The following is a 20,495-nucleotide window of genomic DNA, read 5'->3' as shown; positions in this document are numbered from 1 at the left end:
GGGGGGAGGAGAGGGGGGGGAGGAGAGGGGGGGAGGAGAGGGGGGAGAGGAGGGGGGAGGGGAGGGGGGGGGGGGGGGGGGGGGGGGGGGGGGGAGGGGGGGGGGGGGGGGGAGAGGGGGAGGGGGGGGGGGGGAGGGAGGGGGGGGGGGGGAGGAGGGGGAGGGGGGGGGGGGGGGAGAGGCGAAAGGGGGGGGGGGGGGGGGGGGGAGACCTAAAAACATTTTAGAACCAAAAAAGACACATTCTGCAAGCATTGTAGAACCAAAAGAGACACTTTTTGCAAACATTTTAGAACCAATAAACACGTTTTGCAAACCAATAGACAACAAACCAATAAACAACATTTTAGAACCAATAGACACATTCTGCAAGCGTTTTAGAACCACTAAGGACACTTACATTTGAGTAGACATGTGTTCAGTGTTATTCACAGCTCAGAGAAACGTGACCCTCTGCCTTCCTCCAGCTTGCAGACACTGATTGAGGCACACCACTTCCTGGTTTTATAGTCCCTCCCCCCTGCCGCCAGCAGGGGCAGCAGAGAGAATGGGGAATTTTGTAAAATATAATATCTCTGTCATTTTTAATCGACGGGAAAAATCCTCAGCACTCATACGGCGGAGGGGGGCTCTGAACAAGGTGGCCAAAAATGACGGCCGTAGGAGGCGGCGTTCTCTCGGACATCGCAGCACAGATGGCCAAAACTGGCCAAAACCGTTCAAGAACAGGCTTTTAGTAATATAGATGTAATATTTATCACTTTAACATACATCACAGAAGGATGGATGTTACATTATGAAATTCAAACAGAGGCTTCAAAAGAAAAATCTACTGTTGATCAAAGTTTTTAAATATGTAAATTGTTTTGCAAAATATTAAAATGTTTGCTTTTTCACCTATCAAGTACCTGACAATGTTAATTTTTTCTTTATCTTTGTCATCAGCTTCAGCTTCATTATTCTTCCTGATTTTTGGTTCCTCTTTTTCGTTCTTCGACAAACGATTTTGTAAAAATGGTGGCCCACGCTTGTTCAGATTTGGTCTTTTAAGTTTCTGGATTAAAACAAACCTAGGAGTTGGTTGAAGATAGGGCAAAATAATTCTACAACTTTCTTCTTTTTTTTTAAAAGTACAGTACTCTGCTTCTCGGATCTGACAAATCCTGTTTAGTACGTAACACATCTTTAACTTGTAAAACGACAAAATTAAAATTTGTGATTGGGATTGTCATGTCACTGAAGAACGAGGAAAAGCTTCGATTAACTACAGTATTGACAGCTGACATATTGCTTTATTCAAAGAATTGTTTTGTAACAACTTTTCTTTGTCCAAATCTTCAAAATATATGATGACAGGCGCATTGTTTCAAGTAAATCATAACCGTAAAATTATACACTTGTGCAAAGGAATAAACAGAGAGCAAGTGCATTCCTTGGTGTCAATAATGTTGGGTCGTATTTGCAATGTGATGCATGAGAAAGTAGTGTCCAAATTGTGGAACATTCGCAGTGATCCGTTTGAATAAATGACCAGTTAATGGTTACAATATGTGCGGAAACACCTCTAAGCAAATAAAAGCATCTTCTCCCACCCTCCACCAATGCAACAAGCCAGGTACATTTTGTTAGCCGATGGTAATTGAAATGACTTATTTTGACAATTATACACGAATACAATTACATAGGCTTCTACTAAAATTAAAATCTCCAAGCTGAAACGGGATCTGTGCTGATGGGAAAGTTAAATAATACCGCGCAGAATTAAAATTAAACCTTAAATATTCATGGCAATAAAAATCAACAAAAAAATAACTCTTCAAAGCATAGGTTTTTGATTTACAAATCTGAAATAATTTATTTGACAAATGGGATACAGGTGCCACAAAGAGACATGGTCTAGATGTTTCATATAATATATATATATATATACATTGTGGGGGGATGATTTTTGTGTGTAAGTGATTATTTTAGTTTGTGTCCAAGATGGCTGTCGGAAGGGAGAGTGTACGCTGGCGCGGTTTAGCTGCCGCTCCTCTCTCTTCACATTGTGTTTTTGATTTTTTTTGTCTTTGGATCGAATTCTGTCTTTAATTTGTGTATTGGTGATGTCTTTTTTATTTATTTTTCTCCGATTATGTTTTTTACTTTTGTTAAATTTTGTAAGGTGTCCTTGAGACCTTTGAAAGGCGCCCACAAATAAAATGTATTATTATTATATATAGGTTTTTGTAGATTTACACTAATAATATTTTTCAAACTAGCTAGAAACAAGGAACTGCAGCTGTTGGTTTACCAAGTAAAGATACAAAATGCTGGAATAACTCAGCAGGTCATGCAACATCCACCGAGAACATGGATAGGTGATGTTTCAGATCGGGACCCTTCTTCAGATTGGGTTCCTACCCAAAACATTACCTATTCATGTTCTCCAGGGATTCTGCCCGACCCGTTGAGATACTCCAGCACTTTGTGTCTTTCCTTTTCAAACTATCTATGTGCCATTATAGTCTTCTTCGAGTCCGTTGCAATCTCAGATGTCGTTCTGCCAGTATCTGGCGCAGGTCACAGTGCCATTATAGTAGTTATCAGTTACAATTCTTTAAAATTACTGAATCATTGATTCATTGAAGCTGTTAGAGTCCTAGAGTGATACAGTGTGGAAGCAGACCCTTCAGCCCAACTTGCCTACACTGACCAACATGACCCAGCTACACAAGTCTCACCTGCCCGTGTTTGGTCCCTATCCCTCCAAACCTGTCTTATCCATGTACCTGTCTAACTGTTTATTAAATGTCGGGATAGTCCCAGCCTCAACTACCTCATCTGGCAGCTTGTTCCATACACCCACCACCCTTTGAGTGAAAAAGTCACCCCTCAGATTCCTATTAAATCTATTCCCCTTCACCTTAATCCTATGTCCTCTGATCCTCGATTCACTTTCTCCAGACAAGAGACTGTGCATCTACCCGATCTATTCCTCTCGTGATTTTATACACCTCTAAAAGATTATCCCTCAGCCTCCTGCGCTCCAAGCAATAGAGTCCCATCCTACTTAACCTCTCCCTATAGCTCTAGTCTTGGCAACATCCTCGTAAATCTTCTCTGTACCCTTTCCAGCTTGATAACATCTTTCATATAACAAGGTGCCCAGAACTGAATGCAACACTCTATATGCAGCCTCACCTACATCTTATACAACTGCAACATGATCTCCCAACTTCCGTACTCAATATTCTAACTGATGAAGGCCAATGTGCCAAAAGCTTTTTTGACTACCCTATCTACCTGCGATTCCATCTTCAAGGAACCATGCACCTGCACGCCTAGATCCCTATGCTCTACAACACCCCAGAGCCCTACCATTCACTGTGTAGGTCCTGCCCATGTTAGACTTCCCAAAATGCAACACCTCACATGTCTCTGTATTAAATTCCATCAATCATTCCTCAGCCCCCCTGGCCAATCGATCAAGATCCTGCTGCAATTTTTCACATCCAACTTCACTATCTGCAAAACCGCCCACTTTTGTTTCATCAGCAGACTTGCTAATCTTGCCATGTATGTTCTCATCCAAATCATTTATGTAGATGACAAACAGTAACGGGCCCAGCACCGAACCCTGAGGCACACCACGAATCACCGGAGTGAAACACAACCACAATTAATGAATAGCATCAGATGTAGTTCAGGTCAGTTGTATCTGATTTACTTACTGGTTGTTGGGAGATAAACGTTGCCTTTGATAAAAGCACATCTAGTGCAGGTACGACCACTGGCTTAACTTGCTTCAGTTCTTGGTCACGACCTTCAACGACTAAATGCAAAGAAAGGCACTTAACCATTTCAACAACAAAAAAATTGGTACAAACTGTTTTGTGTGACCACTGCAAAACTGTGGCAGGACCTCGCTTTCAACAGGTATATTCAGGTAATACTGGAGAATTTATTTATACACAAGCTGTTTGCAATGCTCACGTGCTCAGAGTGGTCAACACAAGACTATATCATTTAATCTTGAAATCACATTGTGGAATAAATCTTGAACAAAGCTGGGGAGAAAGCTAACCCGGATTTAAAGCGACAGGGAAGAAAATAACAGTATCAAATTTTAATGAAGGCACACCCTTATAGCTGGAAGGATTTTGGATAACTCTCAGTCAAGATAGTGTCCAGGGAATTATAACTCCTCCATATCTAACCTTCACCTTTCCCCCAAATAGCGCAGATCTCCCTGAATCTCAAAGCACATTCACACAACTGGAATGGATAGGCAGAACAGGCTGCAATTAGCTGTCAGCAATGGCATAAAACATAATCCAAATGTAGACTATAATACAGTGCATTCAGAAAGTATTCAGACCCCTTCATTCTTTCCACATTTTGTTACGTTACAGCCTTATTCTAAAATGGATTAAATTCAAATTTCTTATCATCAATCTACACACAATACCTCATAATGAATAAGAAAAAAGGTGTTTAGAAAATTTTGCAAAGTAATTAAAAAGAAATAACTGAAATATCACATTTACGTAATTATCCAGACCCTTTACTCAGTACTTTGTTGAGGCACCTTTGGCAGCGATTACCGCCTCAAGTTTTCTTGGGTATGACGCTACAAGCTTGGCACACCTGTATCTGGGTAATTTCTCCCATTGCAGATCCTCGCAAATTCTGTCAGGTTGGATGGGGAGTGTCTATGCACAACTAATTTCAGGTCCCTCCAGAGATGATTGATCGGGTTCAATTCCAGGATCTGGCTAGGCCATTCAAGGACATTCACAAACTTGTCATGAAGCCACTCCTGCGTTGTCCTGGCTGTGTGCTTAGGGTCGTTGCCCTGTTGGAAGGTGAACCTCCACCCCAGTCTGAGGTCCAGAACGCTCTGGAGCAGGTTTTCATCAAGGATCTCTCTACTTTGCTCCGTTCATTCTTTCCCTCGATCCTGACTAGTCTTGCAGTTCCTGCCACTGAAAAACATCCCCACAGCATGATGCTGCCCACCACCATGCTTCACCTTAGGCATGGTAAAGGCCAGGTATGAGCGGTACCTGGATTCCTCCAGATGTGACGCTTGGCATTCAGGCCAAAGAGTTCAACCTTGGTTTCATCAGACCAGAGAATCGTGTTTCTCATGCATTTTGGCAAACTCCAAGCAGGCTGTCATGGTATTGGCCAGGTGATGAACAGTGCTTGATTTCCTCCAGATGTGATGCTTGGCATTCAGGCCAAAGAGTCCAATCTCGGTTTCATCAGACCAGAACACCAGAGACAACAACCCTTTTGGCAAACTCCAAGCAGGCTGTCATGTGCCTTTTACAGAGTAGCTTCCGTCTGGCCACTCTACCATAAAGGCCTGATTGGAGGAGTGCCACAGATGGAAGGTTCTCCCATCTCCACAGAGGAACTCTGGAGCTCTGTCAGAGTGACCATCGGGTTCTTGGTCAATTCCCTGACCAAGGCCCTTCTCCCTCGATTGCTCAGTTTGGCCGGGCGGCCAGCTCCATGAAGAGTCCTGGTGGTTCCAAAGTTCTTCCATTTAAGAATGACGGAGGCCACTGTGCTCTTAGGGACCTGCAATGCTGAGAAATTGTTTTATACCCTTCCCCAGATCGGTGTCTCGCTACAATCCTGTCTCGGAGGTCTACGGACAATTCCTTCGTCTTCAAGGCTTGGTTTTTGCTCTGACATGCACTGTCAACTGTGGGACCTTATATAGACAGGTGCATGCCTTTCCAAATCATGTCCAGTCAATTTAATTTACCACTGGTGGACTCCAATCAAGTTGTAGAAACATCTCAAGGATAATCAATGGAAACAGGATGAACCTAAGCTCAATTTTGAGTGTCATAGCAAAGGGTTTGAATACTTATGTAAATGTGATATTTCAGTTATTTCTTTTCAATTACTTTGCTAATTGGAAGCAGTAAAATATGGATTTACAGTGTCCTTCATAATGTTTGGGACAAAAACCCATCATTTATTTATTTGCCTCTGTACTCTACAATTTGAGATTTGTAATAGAAAAAAAATCACATGTGGTTAAAGTGCACATCTGCAGATTTTAATAAAGACCATTTTTACATATTTTGGTTTTACCATGTAGAAATTACAGTCCCCCCATTTCAGGGCAACATAATGTTTGGGACACATGGCTTCAGAGGCATTTGTAATTGCTCAAGTTTAATTGCCTCTTTAATGCAGGTATAAGAGAGCTCTCAGCACCTAGTCTTTCCTGCAGTCTTTCCATCACCTTTGGAAACTTTTATTGCTGTTTATCAATATGACCAACGTTGTGCCAATGAAAGTCAAAGAAGCCATCGTGAGACTGAGAAACAAGAATAAAACTGTTAGAGACGTCAGCCAAACCTTAGGCTTACCAAAATCAACTGTTTGGAACATCATTAAGAAGGGGGCACTGGTGAGCTTACTAATCGCAAAGAGACTGGCAGGCCAAGGAAGACCTCCACAACTGATGACAGAAGAACTCTCTCTATAATAAAGAAAAAAAAACAAACACCTGTCCGACAGATCAGAAACATTCTTCAAGAGTCATGTGTGGATTTGTCTAGGACCACTGTCTGCAGAAGACTTAATGAACAGAAATACACAGGCTAATCTGCAAACCACTGGTTTGCTGCAAAAATAGAATAGCCGGTTTGCAGCTTGCCAAGAAGCACTTAAAAGAGCAACCACAGTTCTGGAAAAAGGTCTTGTGGACAGATGAGACGAAGATTAACATATCAGAGTGATGGCAAGAGCAAAGTATGGAGGAGAGAAGAAACTGCCCAAGATCCAAAGTATGCCACCTCATCTGTGAAACACGGTGGTGGGGGTGTTATGGCCTGGGCATGTATGGCTGTTGAAAGTAGCTCACTTATTCATGATACAACTGCTGATGGTAGTAGCATAATGGATTCTGAAATGTATAGACACATCCTATCTGCTCAAGTTCAAACAAATGCCTCAAAACTCATTGGCTGGCGGTTCAATCTACAGCAAGACAATGATCCCAAACATACTGCTAAAGCAACACAGGAGATGTTCAAAGCTAAAAAATGGTCAATTCTTGAGTGGCCAAGTCAATCGCCCAATCTGAATCCAATTGAACATACCTTTTATATGCTGGAGAGAAAACTGAACTGCTCCAACAAACAGGTGAAGGAAACCAAAATATTCCTATATAATTAAACCAATTTCAGTTGTGTGACAGCCAGTTATTTTCTAATTCCCTCAAGTATAATTCCATGCAAACTGATCTAGGTTATATTCTACACTATAGTATTAAAGGCTTAAAAACAACTTGCTTTTTAGCTTTAACCAGACTGGCAAGCTACCTTCAGAATCTTTTGGCATCTCGTGTTACCAATTACGCAGTACCTGTAATAATGCCACACAGTACATTTGTTACATTTGCCCACCTCAACAAGCCAAATTGAAATATGGAACATGTTTTGTGAAATAACTAAATCAGTACAGGTTAGATGAAGGGAAACAACTCTATTTTGTTTTAGCAGAAAGGGACCAGAATCAAATATCCCCGGCCCCAAAAGCAGCTGATGCGTAATTCTCATTCCTAATGAGGGTATAATGTGAAACTAATCTGTGGCCCAGATGAGGTGGGTGTCAGATTAATGCAAAATTGCTCAGTTGGTTACCACTATTTATATACTAGTAAAACTCCTCCACAGCTCCTACCACCTGGGTTCGACCTGACCTAGAGTATTGACTGTGTGGTGGTTACACAAACACCTTAGTTTTTGCTGGCAGTTCCAGCTTCCTCCCAGAACCTCAGTACATGCTGGCAGTTGACTTGCCCATCATGAATTACCCCTTAGTGTCAACTAGTAGCACCAGAAACAAAGTGGAGTCAATGAATACAAGGAAGAGAATAAGCTGCAGGGCAATAAAAAGCATGGATGGGATTGCTCTGTGGAGAGCAAGCATGGACTGAGGGCCTTCTTCCCCACAGCCACCAGGCTATTAAACACAACATCAAACAAACTCTGAACAATAACAGCCTATTGCGCTTTATCTGTTTATTTATTGTGTATATATATATATATATATATATATATATATATATATGGTCTATGGTGTATAGACAATGAACTTTTATCTCCTGTTCTGTATTATGTTTACATATTCTGTTGTGCATGGGACACATGACAATAAAACTCTCTTGACTCTTGACTTTAGTGGCTTCCTGCATCGTTCAGTAAAACACCAAAAATGCAGCACACTTGAGAATGTGGTGATGCCAGACCAATGGTTTTTCCGAACATAAAGGAAGGAGGACACCAAGTGCAGGAGACAGAGCTTAGTTTCAGGAGCCACACAAGCATCACAGACCACGGCCCCATGTGCCCCAGACCCATCACCTCGAGACAGCATTGCGTGCCCCAGGTCCTACTGCTGCAACAATGAACTATTGTATTCAAAGCAAATAGAGATAGCTTATATAGGCTGCTCTTAGACCTCTATTTTATAGAATATTTCTGGCATGTGGCCATTCCACTGAACATATTTTTTCTCAATCAAAAAGACGCTACTCAACCTAATCCACTACAAAAAAAAACTGCTGGTGGAACCTAGTAGATTAGGCAACACTTATAAAAGGAAATACAAGGCTGATATTTATTTCCCTCCACAACTGCTGCCTGATCTACCAAGTTCCTCCAGCAATTTATTTTTGCTCAAGATTGTAGCACCCACAGTCTCTTGTATCTCCGACAATCCATTTTCCATCACCACGTCTGTGTGCATTGTCTTCATTGTCTTCCTGCAACCCAGGAAAGCTCTTATTTGTGATGGGTGCGTGATGTGAATCGAGTTAGAATCAAACAACCAACATGTTCCAGTCAACTGCCACAACAGAGCTTGCTACTTTATATATCCACAATTAACTGCATTCAGTCGGGTTAGGAAAAAATGCCACAATATAGTAAACTGGCGATGAATGCTCCAGCTGCAAAAACTCAAAGCTGTAATGCTGTGGTTGAATCACTGGACTGATATTGAACCATGCAGCGCAGTGGCCCACCGAATGTCCATCAGCATTCAAACACCCTTTTACATTAATCCTTCACTAATCCTGTTTTATTACCCGTGATACTATTAATTTGTATATTTATTATTAATTTAAAACAGTTTAACGTGTTTGAAGTTTTGTATTTCTAAAATGAATTTTCTGAATTATTTAAATAATTTTAACAGCATTCAAACATCTCTGATTGTCAGAGACATTTAAAATGTTCACACAGCCTGGTAATTGTTCAGCCAGAAGCAGGGCCTTGATGAGATTTGGTGACCACTCATGGTCTGGTACACAAGTTCAGCACACTGACATTGAAGTTGTCGGCAGCTAAGCGTCTGTTATAGGTTAGTTCAGCTGCGGCCCTGGGGCAAGGCCTAACCACAGGCTACAGTCTGGATTAATGACAGTTAATGATCTCATCGATATCTCACATCTGCTGAACATTTACAAATGCTAACCACTTTCCTTGCAACAGGTGCTCTCTCATAGGCTGCATGTTCTGCTTTTATTTCTATTATCTATTTTGACTTTCAACACATCTACATAAAAAAAGATAACTACTGCTTGTATATGGTAACTTCAAACAGCTATGACAACCGCTTTCTTACTGTGGAAACACAGAATGTATTCAAATTGACAATTTAGACAATCTTCAAGTGCAAAAGCCAGCAATGCTGCCTACCTTGCCAGTGTTCAGACAGGTTAAGATATGTTGCAATACCACAGAACATCATGAAGATAAACATGAAGGCAATTAAACTTCGCTGCAATCTTGACAGCTGTTTCCATTTCTAGTTGAAAAATACAGAAAAATTGGGAAAAAATGTAATTGTGGAGTTCTATAAAACCTCGCCCCCAAAATGCATCATCGGTCTATTTGTTTCAATTGCAAATGGTGTGATTTCATCTTTCTTTTTGCTTCTCCCTCCCGCCCCCTCCTCAAATGGTTAACCATACCACTTCCTCAGAAGATGGAATAAACTAGAGATGAAACAGACACCACCTGGAGATGTTCAAGAATCGTGCTTGACTTTCATACTGGTGGAAAGACATCTGCTCTTTTCCTAGTAAGGGCACATCTGAGCAAATTAACAGAATAAGGCAGAAACTTATCTGAACTGCACCCTGTCCAGATGTCACCCATTGTCTCTCCCTGCCTGACAGCACTCTCTTGATCTGGGCACAAGGCTGCTTTCCCTGATCTGCTACCTCTGAGCCTCTGGCAGGTTGGTCAAGATGCTGCTTGTGTAGCCCATGTAATAGCTGGCATGCAACAATGACTCCCACGGTTAACAGAGGCAACTTCCTCTCTGCCGCATTGTGTTCAGCACTTGGAATATCAGGACTCACCTGGACAATCCCAACAATGGCAGGTGCTTGGTAAAACTAGCCTTTCTCAGGTAGCGACTCAAATACCTGTCAACTCCCACCCGACACGGGCTGCAAATAAAGGGTTACCCTGTGGTTTAACAAAATTGGCATTCATGAAAAGACTCTGCGATTTCTCCAACAAGAACCGGCCAGGCTGGTTTAATAACCCAGAGATTGAAAAGCTAATTAATCACAAATGCAGAGATCCTGGATTAGATGCTCCACCTATCCCCCCAAAACAGTTGTACAGGCACCCAAAATAGAGGTCCAGAAGAAAACTCAGGCTCTGAAGATTGGATGATGGCTGGAGGGACTGCAGGAAAAGCAGCAACACTGGCAGCCTCGGTCATGCTCTTCAGCAATGTAAAAGCCTGCTATAGCCAAGCAACTAAGATCACACCTCAGCAAGAATGGGACAAAGTAGTTAATACCTGCTGGAAGGAAAAGAAAGACCTCCTCAACCGTGACTCAGTCCTTAACAAGAGTGCCCTGGCCTCCATTCACACGTCCATCTGGACCAACCTTGCCACTACTCCTGACTAACAAGTCAAGGTGGCCAAGCCCCAGCTAAGTAACAGTGACTTACCACCTCTCATTCCAAATCAGACCTGGTCCTGATCAGGGAGGGGAGCCATGAAGTAGATCTCCTAACAGGAGGCTCTACGGTGCTGCTTTAGTCCTTGGCTCAATAAAGTGGGAGCAGGCAGTATCACTGGAAAAATCCTAAAAAGATCCAGTTCAGTCACTACTCTATAGCCTTTTTGCGAATCTGGGATGAGAAAGAAATTCCAAGAGATTCAAGAAATGGTGCCCAACTCAAGAAAAGAGAGCAAATGTGATAATTACCCACAGGGAATGTCACTGCCAGAGAACTCCTCAACTGCCTTCACCAAGTCTCCGAGGAAGAGGCAGGCACAGTGGACAGGATCTTCACTAAACAATAATAAGAGCTGGGAGTAGCACAAGTCACAACACATGGCCATTTGAATTTGCCATTACCCAAGGCATCCGGAAAAGAACTACTCTTAGTAAAGAATGGTGCCAAACAAGATACGGCAATGTCACAATATTTTTCTCAATTTTTTTAACCACGATGTTGTATTTCAAGTTCACCATCACCCATCCATGTCAACCATGCTACTTTCCCGAGTTAATACCATTTACTTGCTTTTGGGTCCATATCCCTCAAAACCTTTCCTATCCATGTCAAGATCCTTCTTCAATTTGATCTATGTTTCGGGTCAATTCAGTCTTCATTCTGTCTGAAGGTATCGACCCGAAACGTCACCCATTCCTTCGCTCCAGAGATGCTGCCTGTCCCGCTGAGTTACACCAGCATTTTGTGTCTATCAAAGGATATGGAGGCTCTGGTTAGTAAAATGAACCTAAAGCAGAGCCACTGAGTAGGCAGCTGAAGCGGACCACCGCATCGACTACTCGCCTACTTACCCCTTGGCCATAACCTGCCCCCAGCCATTGAAGGGTCTGCAGCTTTCATATTGGCCTCATTCACCAGCTCAGAATCTACAAAATGGAAGTGGAAGTCACCCATGATCTCAAGGGACTGTCTCAGGAAATGGCTTTTGCAACAGTATAGTTACTGCATTTGCAAATGAAGATTGATCAACGAATACAAAACTGTTTGACGTACTGATTTTGGATGAGACTTCCGTAAGTCATGTTTAGAAGCAGGTGGGTTCAGGGGCGGCACGGTGGCACAGCGGTAGAATTGTTGTCTTATAGCGCCAGAGACCCGGGCTCGACCCCGACTATGAGTGCTGTCTGTACGGAGTTTGTACGTTCTCCCCGTGACCGTGTGGGTTTTCTCCAGATGCTCCGTTTCCTCCCAAACTCCAAAGACGTACAGGTTTGGATGGTAATTGGCTTTGGTAAATTGGCCCTAGTGTGTAGGATATTGCTAGTGTACGGGGATCACTGGGTCGATGTGGACCCAGTGGGCCAAAGAGCATGTTTCAGCATTGTATCTCTAAACTAAACGTGCAATTTAAAAAAAAACAAGAATTATGCTTTCTTTGCATTATTCATGTGTATTAGGTAATGCTCCACTTATTATTATGAGATGAAGGACATGCATTTCGATGTTATCTCTTAACATTGCGAAAAGAACTCAACAATTTTGACTTCTGATCTCTTACTGAGATAAATAATTAAATTAAATCTGTTCACCATACGTGTCTTTACACGAAACAGTCAACACATTTTAACCATTGAGTATAGGGCTTGAAAGCCAGACAAGCAGACCTAACCATACCAGGTACACAAAAAAGCTGGACCTTCTGAAGAAGGGTTTCGGGCCGAAACCCTTCTGAAGAAGGGTTTCGTTGCCTACTTCCTTCGCTCCATAGATGCTGCTGCACCCGCTGAGTTTCTCCAGCTTTTTTGTGTACCTTCGATTCTCCAGCATCTGCAGTTCCTTCTTAAACACCTAACTATACCATATTTTCTGCTTGCTGATCTCTCCAATTTAAAATCAAAGTATTTGTATAGAACTTGCTATGCTATTTTAATGCCATTGCCTCACTGGGAGCATAAATCTTACCCAAGGACTAATCCATCAGCTTCGGTAATTGATGCCAAGTAGCAGTGACATGGAATTATTTCACTTTCCAAATGGAAAAACGTAAATTGAACAAAAATGCAACCGTAATGGAGATTTTTCAAAAATCCAGTTTAAAATGTAAAGCGCCTATTGCACAACCTTCCCTTACTATTGAGTCATATTAACGTAACCAAGTGAGAGACAGACTTAGTCTCTGCGACGTATCTCATTTTGGATACTAACCAAGCAAACAATAAGGTCGCACTGAACCTAATGTTATGATAAAGCACCGAGGAATATTCCTGTCGCAACTGAACTTACCCTCCAAAATGACTGTCTTCGCCAGGTTTTACTGTTGTCATAGTTCCTTCCTGCCTGGCTACCCAGGGTCACTGATATAAAGTCCCTCCGTTGCGGTGAATACATTCTTCACAATCCTGGGAGAATGACTCTCCAGTATGCTGCAATCAATGCACGAGTAAAGCAGTGATGTGAGACTTGTCTTAAAAACAGGGCACAAGAGCTCCTGCCCAACACAGAACAAAATAAATTAGCTTTAATGCTAGCATCTGTTCCCAGTAACAAAAGCTTTGTACAATGCATGGTAAAGAAAATGGGTTTAGGGATCAATTTGTAATGGAAGCAGAGCCCAATCATCTCCGTGACACTATTTTTCCATCAAAACCTTGGCTTGATTCCATCCATCCACCCATCCATCTGAAAGAACACGGCACAGAAAAACAGTCATACATGCATCAGTGCAAATTTACCTATAAATGCGTTTTGACAAAACTCATGTTGGGAATCCTGTCCATTAGGCACATTGACAAATCTATTCATCATATATTTAAGATAGTTATTGTGACTCATTGCCGAGTGTAAATACGTAAAATGTGTACATTGATATGCCACCAGTGAGAGCAACAATATGCACACACAACTTGTCTCATAAAAGTAGGACTTAAAATGGGGAAAGAGCACTCAGTCCATGAAAGACATATTTTCACTGCAAAGCCAGTGTAATGGTTAGAAAAGGTTTCCTAAATACTACCTCACAAGTAAAACAGAGGTAGTTAATAAAACCTACGAGAGCACATTAGTGATAAAGGAAATTTAAATTAGCTAGAAAGTTTATCTGGTAAATGGAGAACTGTGCAGCATTTTTTTTTAAATTGAAAATAAGCTAATGACAGAAAGTTATAGAGTTTTACAGCACGGAAATAAGGCCCTTCAGCCCACCATATCCATGACAGCCATTTTGCACAACTGCATGAGTCACATTTGCTTGCATTAGGATCATATCGCCAGCAATGGCAGCCTGTCCCTTCCTTCTTTGAGTTTTAATAGTATGTGTTAAATGTATGATTTTAGTGTTCTTTAGCTTATTTTATGTTGGGAGCTGGGGGGAAACATTTTCTAATCTTTAACCACAACGGAGATGCAAATTTCTTCCGTATCGTATCTCTGTCCACACTGCGGCCTAACATCGAGGAAGTTGGCGGCCTTTGCTGGAGACCAACTATTGGGAGCTCAACCGCAGGGAGCCTATGGGACACCATCGCGGAGCCCACGATCCCTTTGTCAGGGATCAACCTCGGAGCTCCAACTGTGGGTGTTTGCGGACAACATCACAGAGCCCGTGGTCTCTGGTCAGAGACCGATGTTGATAACTCCAAGCCGCAGGAGCTACGATCGCCCCGACGGGGGGCTTTGACCGCCAGCTGCGGGAGCTTCGATGGATGGTCCCCGACCAAGGGAGAATACAGAGGAAGGAGATTGGACTTTTTTGCTTTTCATCACAGTGAGGAATGTGGGGAACCCACTGTGATGGATGTTTATGTTAATTTTTATGTAGTTGTGTCTTGTTGCTTTTTTTCCGTATGGCTGTATGGTAATTTGCATATCACTGTACCTTAATTGGTACATGTGACAAATACAAACCTTTGAAATCTTTGATATCATCTGTGCCTTGCATACTTAAGTGTCTGTCTAAATGTCACCCAGTAATTATATCCCATTCAATCAGCTTCTCAGGCAGTAAGTTGCAGTTATTACTGTAAACAAATCCTAAGATCCCCTTTAAATTCCCTATCGCCTACTTTAAACAATACCTTTTTTTTGAGAACCTGCCTCAAGATTTTAACTATCTACTCTACGCCTCTCATAATCTGATTGTTTCCATCAGGCCTCTTTCTTTCCAGGGAAAACAATCCAATTTTTCCACATAACTAAATTTCTCCAATACAGGAAACATCCTGGTGAAACCTCACATACTCTCTGCAGCACAATCACATCCTACCTATAATATTGCGAACAGCTTTAATATGGCGAACTGCTCACAATTCTCACCACTGCCTCACCAGTGTTTTATAAAGTTACAACACAACATCACAACTATGTTCCGTGCACGGACTTATGAAGTCAAGTGTATCATATCCTTTCATACAGTGCCCTCTATAATGTTTGAAACAAAGACCCATCATTCATGTATTTGCCTCTGTCCTCCACAATTTGAGATTTGGAATAGAAAACAAAATCACATGTGGTTAAAGTGCACATTGTCAGATTTTATTAAAGGCCATTTTTATACATTTTGGTTTCACCATGTAGAAATTACAGCAGTATTTATACATAAACGCCCCCATTTCAGGGCACTATAATGTTTGGGACATATGGCTTCACAGGTGTTTGTAATTGCTCAGGTGTGTTTAATTGCCTCCTTAATGCAGGTATAAGAGAGCTCTCAGCACCTAGACTTTCCTCCAGGATTTATGATCATTGAAATGAAGAAAATTGGATTGACAGAAATATCAGTAAAGAACATTCTAGAGTGTGGAGGGAAAGGAAAAGGAATAAAGTTGTTGTTTGATTTCTTGAGGGCCTCTGGGCTTATAAAAAGGATCTAATATAAAGACATGAGTACTGTGGAATGAAGCCAGAAGGTGGCAGCAATGCAACATTGCGGATGCCGGCTGCCGTAAAACTCCAAAGAAGAAGAAGAAGACTTTCCTCCAGTCTTTCCATCACCTTTGGAAACTGTTATTGCTGTTTATCAACATGAGGACCAAAGTTGTGCCTATGATAGATAAGAAGCCATTATGAGTGAGAAACAAGAATAAAACTGTTAGAGACATCAGCCAAACCTTAGGCTTGCCAAAATTAACTGTTTGGAACATAATTAAGAAGAAAGAGAGCACAGGTGAGCTTACTAATCGCAAAGGGACTGGCAGGACAAGGAAGACCACGGCTGATGACAGAAGAATTCTCTCTATAATAAAGAAAATCCCCAAACGCATGTCCGACAGATCAGAAACACTCTTCAGGAGTCAGGTCAATGACCACTGTCCGCAGAAGACTTAGAGGCTACACTGCAAGATGCAAACCACTGGTTAGTCGCAAAAATAGGATGTCCAGGTTACAGTTTGCCAAGAAGTACTGAAAAGAGCAAACACAGTTCTGGAAAAAGGTCTTGTGGGCAGATGAGACAAAAATTAACATATCAGAGTGATGGCAAGAGCAAAGTATGGAGGAGAGAAGGAACTGCCAAAGATCCAAAGCATACCACCTCATCTGTGAAACACAGTGGTGGGGGTGTTATGGCCTGGGCATGTATGGCTGCTGAAGGTACTGGCTCACTTAACTTCATTGTTGATACAACTGCTGATGGTAGTAGCATAATTAATTCTGAAGTGTATAAACACATACTATCTGCTCAAGTTCAACCAAATGCCTCAAAACTCATTGGCGGGCAGTTCATTCTACGGCAAGACAATGATCCCAAACATACTGCTAAAGCATCAACGGAGTTTTTCACAGCTTAAACAATGGTAAATTCTTGAGTGGTCAAGTCAATCACCTGATCTGAACCCAATTGAGTATGCCTTTTATATGCTGAAGAGAAAACTGAAGGGGACTAGCCCCTAAAACAAGTGTGCTAAAGATGGCTGCAATACAGGCCTGGCAGAGCATCACCAGAGAAGACACCCAGTAATTGGTGATGTCTATGAATCGCAGACTTCAAGCAGTCATTGTATGCAAACGATATGCAACAAAATGCTAAACATGACTACTTCAATGTACATGACATTGCTTTGTCCCAAACATTATTGTGCCCTGAAATGGGGGGGGACTATGTATAAACACAGCTGTAATTTCTACATGGTGAAACCAAACTATTTAAAAATACCCTTTAATAAAATCTGACAATGCAGCTGTGGCAGGGCTTGAATGCAATCACCTCCAACAAGGCGAGATCTGGAGGCAGCTCGAATGTCTGCGAAACATCACTCCCTGACGAGCGCAATGCGTTTTACGCACGCTTTGATAGGGAGAACACTGATGTGCCTTCTCGAGCCCTCATTCGCTGTGATGGTATTTCAATCAGTCACAGAGGCCGACGTCAGAAAATCCTTCAGAGGGGTGAAAAGCAACTAGCCCTGATGGTATACCCGGTTGTGTTCTAAAAACCTGCGCGGACCAACTGGCTGGAGATTTTACGGACATTTTCAACCTCTCACTTCTGAGGTCTGTGTTTCCCACCTGCTTTAAAAGGGCATCAATTATACCGGTGCCCAAGAAGAGCAAGGTGACGTGCCTCAATGACTATCGGCCAGTGGCACTAACGTCTGTGGTGATGAAGTGCTTTGAGAGGTTGATCATGGCGCAAATCAACTCCTACCTCAACAAAAACCTGGACCCTCTGCAGTTCACTTACCGCCACAACAAATCAACGGTGGATGCGATCTCGCTGGCTCTCTACACCGCTCTGAACCACTTGGACAACAAAAACTCATATGTCAGGCTGTTATTCATTGATTACAGCTCAGCATTTAATACAATCATCCCCTCCAAGCAGGTTACCAAACTCGCAGAACTGGGTCTCTGCACATCCTTCTGCAATTGAATCCTCGACTTCCCCATTCACAGACCAGTCAGTTCGTATTGGTGGAAATGTGTCAGCCTTGATAACAATCAGCACGGGAGCACCTCAAGGCTGCGTGCTTAGCCCCCTGCTGTACTCACTCTATGCTCATGACTGCGTAGCCGGTCATAGTGCAAACTCCATCATCAAGTTCGCTGACGATACCACTGTTGTGGGACGTATCACTGATGGGGACGAGTCAGAGTACAGAAGTGAGATCGACCGACTGACCAAATGGTGCCAGCACAATAACCTGGTCCTCAACACCAGCAAAACCAAGGAACTGATTGTGGACTTTGGAAGGGGGAGGATGGGGAGCCACAGTCCCGTTTATATCATCAGGTCGGTGGTGGAGAGGGTCAAGAGCTTCAAATTCCTGGGCGTGCATATCTCTGAAGTTCTTTCCTGGTCCGAGAACACTGATCCTTCCTTTTTCTTCCATCCCACAAATATGTAATATGTGAATATGTTCCATTCTATTTGTAGTTTGTTTGGGGTTTTTTTTGCACAATTCGCAAGCATTGCCGCTTTTCATTTCACTGCACATCTATAATGTGTATGTGACGAATAAACTTGACGACTTACAATCATAAAGAAAGCACATCACCGCCTCTACTTCCTGAGAAGATTACGGAGAGTCAGTTTGTCAAGGAGGACTCTCTCTAACTTCTACAAGTGCACAGTAGAGAGAATGCTGACTGGTTGCATCGTGGCTTGGTTCGGAAACTTGAGCGCCCTGGAGCGGAAAAGACTACAAAAAGTAGTAAACACTGCCCAGTCCATCGTCGGCTCTGATCTCCCGTCCATCAATGGGATCTATCACAGTCGCTGCCTCAAAAAGGCTGGCAGCATCATCAAGGACCCACACCATCCGGGCCATACTCATCTTCCCACTACCTTCAGGTAGAAGGTACAGGAATCTGAAGACTGCAACGACCAGGTTCAGGAATAGCTACTTCCCCACAGCCAACAGGCTATTAAACTCGGCTCGGACAAAACTCTGAACATTAATACCCCATAATCTGTTTATTTGCACTTTATCAGTTTATTTATTCATGTGTGTATATATTTATACAATGGTATATGAACACGCTGATCTGTTCTGTATTTGTGCCTACTATGTTCTGGTGTGCTAAAGCAAAGCAAGAATTTCATTGTCAGGGACACATGACAATAAACTCTCTTGATCTTGACAATGTGCACTTTAACCACATGTGATTTTTTTTCTATTACAAATCTCAAATTGTGCAGCGCAGAAGCAAATAAATAAATGATGGGTCTTTGTCCCAAACATTATGGAGGGCACTGTATATTTCTGTGTTGCACCTTCACGGATCTATGAACTTGGTCCCCCATGTGACCCAACAGCCTCTTTAGTGCAGTCACCTGATCATAACTTGTTGTGCCCCCAACAATGAATGTATAGTGATCTTTCTCTGGTTTATTTCACTGCATTTATAAATTTCACTTTTAGCCAGCAAAATTGAACAAAAGTAATACTAATGATCAAGATAGTCAGGACACTAAAAAATAAAATAGATATAAATAATATTTTACTGCAGTTCTGATGTTGGTTCCAATATCTTTTAAACTATAAAGTTAAGATTACAGATATATTCAAAACTGCATCATACAATGCTTGGGTACAACGTTAATTGTCACCTTTAAAAGTTGGTTCTCACAACTATCAATAACTGGAAAGTTCAGATCAGAGTACACCACAATAGATATATTAAAAATAAAATGGAGGATTTCATTGAAACTAGCATGAGTGTGTATTTATTTTGTAACTATAACATAACTTTAACTATTCAAAGCATTTTTAACATTGACAATAATTAAATGGGTCTGGAATCAGAGGCTGTCAGTCTGATAGAAACATAGTGAGGTGCACTCTGGTGTTTCCCTATCCAACCCCATATCCAGCATATTCCCTCCACCCCTTGTCACCCCAACACCAGGAACCCCTCCTCCTCCCCTCTCCCCCTCGCAGGACCTCCCACCCCAGGACACAACCCCGAGCCTCAGACATCCCCAGGCTCGGGTCCTTCCCCAACCCAAGACACGCAGGTACACCCCTGGACACGCCCCCGGAACAACACCAGGACTTCCTCACTCAACATCAGGGGCCAGGGACACGGAGCTCTCTCTCACCTGCCCTTGTACACCACCGACAAGACAACGCACCCCACTCCCTCCAGGATGCCCACGCCCCCGGCCAAACACCCCCCTACCCAACATCAGGCGCCAGGGACCCAGAGACCCCCCAGTACATGTTGCCCCCGCCCCCCAGGACACCACCCCTGCCACAGTGCTTGTACACCACCCACCCCGCTGCCCCCGGGTCGCCTATGCCCCGGGCTCGCCGGACATCAGCGCTAGCGGCCGGGACCAGAGATTATAGAGGTTGGCCGGTACCGAGGGCGGGGAGGCCGCTGCCTGAACCTCAGCCCGTCGTCCCTCGCCCGGTACCAGTACCTCAGCCCCACTCTCCCGGCCCTGCCCGGTACCAGTACCTAAGCCCCACTCTCCCGGCCCTGCCCGGTACCAGTACCTAAGCCCCACTCTCCCGGCCCTGCCCGGTACCGTACCTCAGCCCGGTACCAGTA

At 42.9% G+C, this 20,495-nt stretch overlaps 1 protein-coding gene across 1 annotated transcript in view; it reads right to left on the bottom strand.

The window, feature by feature from the left end:
• Nucleotides 1–13,746, bottom strand: part of man1b1b (mannosidase, alpha, class 1B, member 1b) — a 40,404-nt gene extending 26,658 nt beyond the window's left edge. Inside the window, exons 1-4 of the mRNA XM_055659960.1 lie at nucleotides 13,287–13,746; nucleotides 9,717–9,825; nucleotides 3,714–3,814; nucleotides 909–1,054 (exon numbers count right to left, since the gene is read on the bottom strand). Coding sequence (XP_055515935.1) covers nucleotides 909–1,054; nucleotides 3,714–3,814; nucleotides 9,717–9,825; nucleotides 13,287–13,391 — 461 coding nt within the window. The 5' untranslated portion in view covers nucleotides 13,392–13,746. The remainder of the gene's footprint in view (nucleotides 1–908; nucleotides 1,055–3,713; nucleotides 3,815–9,716; nucleotides 9,826–13,286) is intronic.
• Between the last annotated feature and the right edge of the window lie 6,749 nt (nucleotides 13,747–20,495).

The sequence above is a fragment of the Leucoraja erinacea genome, chromosome 31, assembly GCF_028641065.1.
Source record: "Leucoraja erinacea ecotype New England chromosome 31, Leri_hhj_1, whole genome shotgun sequence".
NCBI classification, from domain to species: Eukaryota; Metazoa; Chordata; class Chondrichthyes; order Rajiformes; family Rajidae; genus Leucoraja; species Leucoraja erinaceus.
Note: the sequence above shows the minus strand (reverse complement) of the source record. Positions and strands in the feature narration are given on the sequence as shown.